Source organism: Thrips palmi, unplaced genomic scaffold (assembly GCF_012932325.1).
Source record: "Thrips palmi isolate BJ-2018 unplaced genomic scaffold, TpBJ-2018v1 HiC_scaffold_18, whole genome shotgun sequence".
NCBI lineage: Eukaryota > Metazoa > Arthropoda > Insecta > Thysanoptera > Thripidae > Thrips > Thrips palmi.
This window is the reverse complement of record NW_023144627.1, coordinates 6,477,073-6,485,773: the sequence shown is the minus strand read 5'-3', so window position 1 is coordinate 6,485,773 and position 8,701 is coordinate 6,477,073. Positions and strand designations below refer to the sequence as shown.

At 41.7% G+C, this 8,701-nt stretch overlaps 2 protein-coding genes across 2 annotated transcripts; both read right to left on the bottom strand.

The window, feature by feature from the left end:
• Positions 1 to 2,197: 2,197 nt before the first annotated feature.
• LOC117644654 (insulin-like growth factor 1 receptor) lies at positions 2,198 to 3,196 on the bottom strand. The gene is made up of 3 exons (XM_034384266.1): positions 2,993 to 3,196; positions 2,524 to 2,901; positions 2,198 to 2,446 (listed from the first exon to the last, which is right to left on the bottom strand). Exons 1-3 carry the CDS (start codon positions 3,194 to 3,196, stop codon positions 2,198 to 2,200), a joined length of 831 nt encoding a protein of 276 aa, XP_034240157.1.
• LOC117644255 (insulin receptor-like) lies at positions 3,066 to 8,067 on the bottom strand. The gene is given in 18 exon segments (XM_034383536.1): positions 3,066 to 3,244; positions 3,247 to 3,304; positions 3,391 to 3,556; positions 3,645 to 4,024; positions 4,136 to 4,279; positions 4,366 to 4,502; positions 4,588 to 4,779; positions 4,855 to 5,042; positions 5,134 to 5,347; positions 5,433 to 5,966; positions 6,046 to 6,242; positions 6,326 to 6,470; positions 6,557 to 6,670; positions 6,812 to 7,016; positions 7,100 to 7,266; positions 7,347 to 7,482; positions 7,569 to 7,700; positions 7,781 to 8,067. Coding segments are annotated over 18 exon segments (3,222 nt in total). The 5' UTR covers positions 7,865 to 8,067; the 3' UTR covers positions 3,066 to 3,215.
• Positions 8,068 to 8,701: the final 634 nt, after the last annotated feature.

The following is an 8,701-nucleotide window of genomic DNA, read 5'->3' as shown; positions in this document are numbered from 1 at the left end:
TTTGAAAACATCCAGCACAGTTTCACAAACCATGCAACATGATGTCTTGTTTAAGACTATTAAAGACTTCAGCCTGTCCAAAAGCAAATGGATACTTGATCAAGTTGGCCATACTGAGGGAAGCAAAAGCCAGCTAGCTAGCTAGCTATACAACAGGTACATTAGAGCAATGGGTGGCCACCATGAAAAAAAAATCTGATGACAAGCTTCTTGAACTAAGTAAAATTAGGCAGCACTCGATTAAACACATTTAGTGTAAAAAAAAATCATTAAAATAATTAGGACTAGTAATTCCTGAAGAAAAGGGATGCAGTTTAATAGTCACAACTCCTTTGGAATAAATAGAAATCCTGCAGTTATCAAAGAGAGGCTTTTGATACAAATTTAAGGACATAAATACACATCAAAGCCTCACTTTGGTCAAATAGAGCTACTATATACTTGAGAACACAGATTGCTTTCTCTTTGAACACTACTGCATGAGACTTTCAGTTTGTTTGTACCAAAGCAGAAAAGCACATAACAATTCAATGACAGAATGAGAAATAAAAATCAGATTTGTCACAGAATAATGTACATAAATCCAGTATAAGATTAAGAGATAACAATAAATATTGAGAGGGTGTAGGAACAGTGTCTCTTGACATACACTCTAGTAATGCCCAAGAAGCTGCACATTGTCTAGGGTTTCAACATGTATGACACACTTACATTGCACACAACCATAAAATCAAGCCCTACACATCACAACACATAAATCAGAACAGTATCACAGAAAGAGAAAATAATATATTTGGCTGAAACAGAAATAGGTAAAGGAAACGCTACCTTACAGTGCATGCCTGCTCACTCGCACCAAGCACATAAACAAATGGGAAATTCAAATTCTCCTGTTCTACTGGGTCTAGAACACAGTCCACTTTTGACTCCCAAATTAGATTGGTGCTTGTATGGTTGGAAAACAAATGCAGAAGTAGCCAGTACAGATGAAGTATTAATTAGTCCTAACCTAAGGACCACACCTTACCAACTTTGTTTCCGCTAAACTTTGTTTATGTTTACTTTTATAATGAATATATACATGAATATATTTTCAGAACTTTTTATACTTCATACCGATTACAACTTTTCACTACCAATAAGGTATAGCATGAGAGATGAGTTTTACTCAAACAGACTGCAATGGAGAAAGTGGAAACAAGTTTAAGTACAATGTGGTCCCAAGGGGAAAGGCACTGTGCAAATGCAAACATCGCTTGAAATCCCTTTTTCAATCATACAGATCAATAGTTTTGGCACACTCACTTTAAATAGCAGTGACACTAGTGTCACACAAAAATTCGAAGCCTTAACATGTTGACTCAACTGCAAGTAGTAAGGCAAGCACCTTTCAGCAGTCACATTAATTTCTCTATACAAATTTCTTGAGTGCAGACATTAACCAGGCGGTCAACAACAGCAAAAAGTATGTGGGTACTGCAATTTTCTTTCTCTGTTACATCAAGAAGAATCATTCAACAATTTTTAACTATCAAAACTTGCCTGCAGTTAAAATTATTTAAATTTTTTTTTTTTTTAAAGGAAGTGGCAATTCTGAACTTTTCTGACATTATCTGCACCTCAGAAACCAAAAGATAAAATCATGATGACAGTGAATTAGGTCCAGCAGTATTGTTACCACAGAGGTTGGTCACCTTTCTTTCTCTCAATGAACGTTTGATAATCAGTTTGGCAGTGGGCCTTGTGCCTCATTAAGGCAAGAAAATTACTAAGTTCACATTCCAAACAAAAGAAATGAGAGAACAATAATTTTTTTAGCCACTGGATCTGTTTTGCAGTTACAGTCAACGTGTTAAAAGATAATTTTGTTCACAGTTGTGCATAATGGTGAGGAAGGCTGTACAAAAAGAATAAACTCAAATTCTACGTCAAATAATAAATACACATCAATAAACATAAATATTACACCTAGCATATTCACACAATTGTCCTGAAACATTCTGCAATGTACAAAATAAAACTACACACAGACCAGAAAACAAATAAAAAGTGGCACGCAAACTGCAATTGTACTTGTACTGAACGGCACAATGAAGCATTAAGTCATGGTAGAAGGACACTAGCTGAGCTTGAGCAAGCACAAATGTTGGAAAACAAATGGTATGTCAGGATTCGACAGCTGATAACCAGCCATTTATCAACATTCTGTCGTCTTGAGGGTCGGAGGTGGTCCGTGGTGAGAACTGTGAGGAGGATGTGAAGTATGGGACGTGGCTCCGTTGCCGTGCCGATGCCAGTGATCACGGATGAAGCCATTGGCTGTGTTGACATTTGCACTGCTGCCGTTGCTGGCTTTACTATCTCTACTTGAGTCACTTGAATAAGCTTTATGGTACTGTGCGTAACTGCTGGGTGCAGGGGCAGGCATACCACTCTGCTCGGGATGCTGTTCGGACAAGGAAACCAAACGTCACATTGGATAAAACAACTAAGCTACAGAGTAATAAAAAGAACAATACATACCTGTTCTGTTTCACTTTCTGAGCCATCTACATCAAAATCCTCAATATCGTGCACAGCACATCTGAGAGGAGTCCTGGGTGAGATGGCCTCAATGTCTGCGTCCATCTCTCCCTCCTCCAATGGGGCCAGCCCATGTGTAGGAGGGTGCCGGAGTTCAGAGGCCTCTGGACTATGATAAAAGGATCGATCACTAAATGAAGGCAATACATCTGCGTCGGGAAGAAGCATTTCAACCAGCTGCAGAAACGTGGGACGGTGCATTTGTTTGAACTGCCAACACCGCCTCATCAGATCATATAATTGTTCTGGACAGTTCTCTGGTGCTTCCATCACTCCTCCGTCCTTCACATACCGCAGTACTTGTTCATTTGACAAGCCCTTAAAATTGGAAGAAAGGAAAAACAAAATATTAGAAAAGGCAAAAGACAAAACCACAAACAGCTAAGAGGCTACATGACCTTGAACATACCTGGTAAGGTTGTGAAGCTAAGGTAGCCATTTCCCAGAGCACTACTCCATAACTCCACACATCTGACGCACTGGTGAAGACACCGTCTTTAAGACTTTCTGGTGCCATCCATCTCACAGGCATCAGCCCTTTACTTCCTTTTCTATAGTATTCTGTTTCATAGATATCACGGGTCATACCAAAGTCCCCAATTTTAACGGTCATGTCATCTGCTACCATACAGTTACGAGCAGCCAAATCCCGATGAACAAACTTTTTTGCTGACAAGTAAGCCATACCGTCAGCTATTTCCATGGCCATTCGTAATGTTTGCTGAAAGCAAAACAAAGAAATCATTACACTGCTGGCAGTGTTTGAGACGTAAGGAATTCATCACCTCAAATGAATGATATTCATACCTTAAAAGTTGGAGGTTGAACTTCAGGGTCATCTGATTCATCAGGACGATGTTTTCTCAGGTAACTTTTCAGATCTCCCTTAGCCATGAGTTCCATAACTACTAAGGTAGGCTGTCCTTGTGAGACAACTCCCAACAAGCGAACTACATGATGAGTATCAAAACCCCTGAAACAAAAATCAAGAAGTATAAGAAAAATCCTACTCCGAGTACTCAATTTATCCAATTTCTGAGCAAACGGCTGCCTAAACTTACTTCATGACAGATGCCTCATTTAGAAATTCAATTCTGTCACGGTCATTGGAATGTTCGTTCACAGTTTTGATGGCGCACTGTTGCTCTGAAATACCAGATCTAGGACAGTTGCGAATGATTCCCTCATACACCATTCCAAAGGAGCCCTGTCCAAGTTCTTTTAGTATCTGAATGTTTGAACGAGGGACTTCCCATTCGTCTGGTATATAAGTGGCTGGAGCATAATCTGGATTTACATTGGAGATAAGTTTTATTGGTGGCACTGGGGGAGGACACCACAGCTTCCTTGCATAGAGGAAGATTGGGAATCCGATCACCACAATAGCAATAATTGATATCAGAATATACAGCCACTGGGTGGCACTATTAGTGGGTTCATCCTGAAACAGAAACAAAAAATCAATTACAATGGGAGAAGCAATTCCGAATAGTGCATAAACCAACCTTGAGATACAAAAGATCAATCAAAATTCAAAAACCTAAATACTTACAACTATAAAATAGCGCTTTTCAGTGAAATTTCCAGGGCCATAGAGAGAAGTAGCACGAACATTAATGCTGTAGTTGCCAGATGGCAGATGTGGAATAACAAAAGAAGTGTTTCCTCTTCCTAAACAGTGTGGACGATTACCACTCTGAAAACAAGAATTGCCACATTAGCCCAGATGTTTTGCAATGAAAATACAATAAGCATATTTAAACTGCACACGCATTCACTTACATTTACCACATTTTCAGTATATATCTGAATATCATATTTCACAATGATGCCATTTGGATCAGCGGGAGGTACCCATTTATAAATTCTTGTACTGTTGGTTTCTTCTAGCCATGTCTTTGCAATTGTGTCCGCGGACGCTGCACAATAAAAAAAGAACAAGTGAGATCCACTGACAACGGGCCATGAGACATGCATCTAAACAATCACAACATGTTTCCCTACCTTTGTGTAAAGTGCGCTGTTGGATAATGGCTGCTGGGCTGCAGTTTTGAGCAAGTTCCGGCCTTCTAAGCTCAGATGCATCCAGCTCTCGGCAAGCAATCACTTTAATAGAATATCGTGAAAAGTGGTGCAGGTTTTTCATAACAAATAGCGTATCCCCTTGAACTTCCCGGAGCACAGTATAGCAAACACCTAAAAGAAAGGCACACATAAATAACAACATGCTGGTAAAATAGCTCCAACTAACATGTGCTCTAAATGTCTTACCTGTGGTACAGTTCTCTTTAAAATCAGCATTATTATTTGAAATTGGAGGTGGATCTGGATTATCAGGAAAACGTGGTGATTCTTGGCCAACTGATCTCTTGTACCGAAAATATGCATCATCAGATATGTGACGGGCCACAGTCCGTTTCTTTCTTTTATCATTAGAACCACCAGAATCTCTTGGAGGCCTATTAAAGAGAGGAAAAAAAAACATTAGTCACTTGTAAGGAATTTCAAACTACTTCTGCCCCTATTTCCAGACATGAGCTGAACACAAACCTTCTGATGTAGATCATGTTGTGGAGTTGGTCCTCAAAGTTCAATTCATTTTCACTTTCTGTTTCTTTCTCTCTTTTCCTCGCATCAATATCCTCTTTGGAGGAAGAGCAGGAGCACTGCTCACCATCAGGACCAGCGTCTCTCCCTGGGGGAGCTTGAGTTGTTTTGGGAATTTGGTCTATTATCTCAACAGTCTCAGTTTTAGCTGCCAGAGCTGCAAAATGAAAAACCAGTGGAAATGGACCACATGCTAACAACACAGTGCACAGTGCACTCTGCCAACAACAAATGAAACTCACGGTCGTCACAATAATCCAGCCTGTCAGGCTTGTCATTCTCCATCACAGCTTGCACAATATACTTTGTTACATTGCCGTTTGGAGGAAAAGAGGGTCTCCAACGAATTATTATTTCAGAACTAGAGTTTGCAACTGCAGTCAGGTCTTTGGGTGTCGATGGAATGGAGGGAAGAGTTCGGAAGTACAGAATGTCGCTCTGTGCCCCTCTTACAGTTCGAGAACCTCCTGGAAGAGTGTATGTTCGAACATAAACTGCATATTGAGTGTAAGGTTCCAACTTGGTGAACAAGTGGGTCACAGTCTTGGATTCTTGGGCGTTCCCCTGCTGCACTGTTATGTCGTCCACAGCCCAGCCATCACCACCACAAGCATCTCGACCGTCATACAGAGTAACATTTCGATAGGGAGCTTCGATTCTGTGAACCATGTACCCCAATAATGTTCTGGGATCTGGTGTGCTGAAGGGGGGCCAAACAATCAGACTTGCAAAAGGTGTCACCTTGGAGACAGTTACATTTAAAACATCCATATCGCCTGAAACAGAGAGGAAATGCATAAGGAATTGTGACTAGAAAATTTATCACAGATATCCAAGTTGTGAGTGTGTACTTACATGCCACTTTATCACCATTTGAACCTTTAACCAACTCTAGCCGGCCCGTTTTATTTCTCAATGCTTCAATTTCTTGAGGACACAGGAGTGGATTTAGATGAAAAAAGACTTGGCCTTTCTTTATTGCGAATGTGGAGTTAGGTGACCAATCCCACAACTTCTGAAGGTTTTGATTATCAAGGACAGATAGTGAGTACCTAGAACATGGAGTTACATTAGTTAGGTGACTTAATGGCAGCACAGAAGTTCATTGCAATTGATGAAAAGGATATACACTTACTGGCCATCTAAGACATTGCCGTGTATTACTTGCAAATTCCTCAAAAAGTTGAGTGACACAAGAGGCGACGAACGAACTATTTTCAAATAGCCATTTATTTCTCTGATGGATTGCAAATTTTCTTCTACCTCTTTGACAAGATTTTCTGCAAAAATAAAATGAAGCATGGATTGTTAGAAGATACGCCAACGCAAAAGCTGAAGGTAATCACAATGTGTAAAAAATACTGACTGCCTCCACGAATCTGAATTTCCAACGAATTCTTTATGACAGTGCATCCTTTTAGAAGTTGAGTTGCCGCAATATTATCGACATGGCTTGCTTCACATTCTTTTTCACAGATACCTAAGAAAAAAATGATCAAAATAGAGAATAATAACACAGAATTAAAATGTTATGGTAGCCTGATTTCTTTAATTTCCAACCACTTATAGAGGGGATTAAGCACGTTTATTTTAACCAACCAGGCATGAAGGAAATGCTCACCTTTACACTTTTCACATGTGAAAGTATCCCTATTGCCAGGCCCACCTCCAGGAATTTTCTTTTCAGAATATCCAGGCGGACAGTCAAGAATACAAGAGTCATTAAATGGTCGCCAGGGAAATTTCACGTCTCCAGATCCTTGGAAATCCTTTGGTGCCACCATGCTTCTACACTCCTGATCTGTTACGCATCGCCTGTCAAGAAACTGAAGCACAAAGGGAACAGGAAAAAATTATTTACCAATTTTCAGTAAAACTTCAAGAGATTAATTACAAAGAAAGCACATACCTTGGTCAGGGGCGAGGGACATTTTTCGGCACAAAAGTTCATGTTTTTCACTTCTTTGCATGAAATACAATCAGTCGAACTGGTTCCCGTACAGCCACCCAAGCATTGCTTGGAGCAGCATTCACCAGAGGGTAAGCACCCAGCCTTTCCACATTCAGGAGCACACACTACAATGCGAAACAGACAAACATATTAATTTCCATCGTGAGGGGGAGGCATTGAACGCTCTCTTCACACAGATACCCACTCTTTTGGCAATGAGAGTCAGTCCAACATAAATGGGGGGTTGTCGGTCTCAGTCCAGTTGCTTTGGCGGAAGAAATTGATGCCTTGGGACATCGGTCAGGACATTTGCGTGGACATTCTCGCCCATTCTTGTTTCCCTGCGCACAGAAAAAGCAACACTTAGTAAATTGTACCAGGGAGAGGCAAGTTAATTTGAAATTTGCCGTCTTTCATTGTCACTTACTTTGATAAAATGTCCTTCGCCATCATGAGATATGTATGACCAGTCCACAGTGTCGACATAACAGAGAACTGGGTTCTTTTCAATACGAATAGACCCTCTCTTAATGCTCATGAGGGATATCAGACCAATATCCTGCAACCAACCAACAAATCAATCACTCATCCAGCACAGGCAAACGTCTATGAACAGTTTCGGCACTGCAAAGCACTCACGTTGAGATCGTTCATCTCGTAGATGACGAGGGCGTAGTTGCGCATCAGGACGTAGCCGCGGATCACCACCAGGTTGGGGAACATGGTGGACAGGGAGCGCAGCCCCTTAACGCGGTACAGGATGAGGTAGCCGTGGATCTCCCTCAGCTTGGGGAACGTGATGTTGGTGAAGTTCTCGACGCCCGCATTGTCGATGAGCGCGATGTGGACGAACCCTTCCACCACGGCGCAGTCATTCAGTTTGTCGAAGTTTTCCACCGTGTTTCGAATGTCCACACTCTGGCACACTGCAACAAACCAAACAATTGGATAATTTTCGCCAGTCCACGCTCGAGCCTCCCTCCCAGTCAGTCCCACTCAAGCCCAAGGGTAAATCACACTGAATTTCAGTGCGCAAATCCAATGAATTTCAGTCAAATTTCGAAGAATTCCAGTCAAATTTCGAAGAATTTCAGTCGAATTTCAAAGAATTTTAATGAATTTCAGTAAAGTTTACATGTTTGACGAATATTGGTGTACAAATTTGGCTGGAGTTATTTCCCCCTACTCAAGCCTAGGTCAACGTTTTTCATATAAGGGAACTAAAATTAAAGTGCGCCTAGACAACACTCTTAAAAATAAAACATCCTTTTAAAAAAAGCATTTAAAGAAACTCTACATAAGCATTCCAGAAAGACGATACGATTCAACTCCGCGAAACAATGTCCAGGCCAGGCCAGGCGCCTCAAACAACACTCTGCGCCAATTTCGAAGGGGTCCTTGCCCTCGCCTGGCCCGACCGGCCCGGCCCCGCCTGGGCCCCGCCTGGGCCACAGCAGCGTGGCCGTGCTGGCGGTGCTGGGCTTGCTCTGGCGGCTACGTCACCGGGCAGGCCGCGAGCACCGCGGCGTGGCGCGGCGTGGCGCGGCGTGCCACAGCCAA

What these genes read in the sequence shown, in the direction of transcription:
- LOC117644654 (XM_034384266.1), bottom strand. Translation starts at nt 3,196, where the DNA reads ATGACCGTTAAAATTGGGGACTTTGGTATGACCCGTGATATCTATGAA. An exon ending in TAGCTTCACAACCTTACCAG is followed by an intron (nt 2,902 to 2,992) that starts GTATGTTCAAGG and finishes TCCAATTTTAAG; the next exon opens with GGCTTGTCAAATGAACAAGT. An exon ending in CAGAAAGTGAAACAGAACAG is followed by an intron (nt 2,447 to 2,523) that starts GTATGTATTGTT and finishes TTGTCCGAACAG; the next exon opens with CATCCCGAGCAGAGTGGTAT.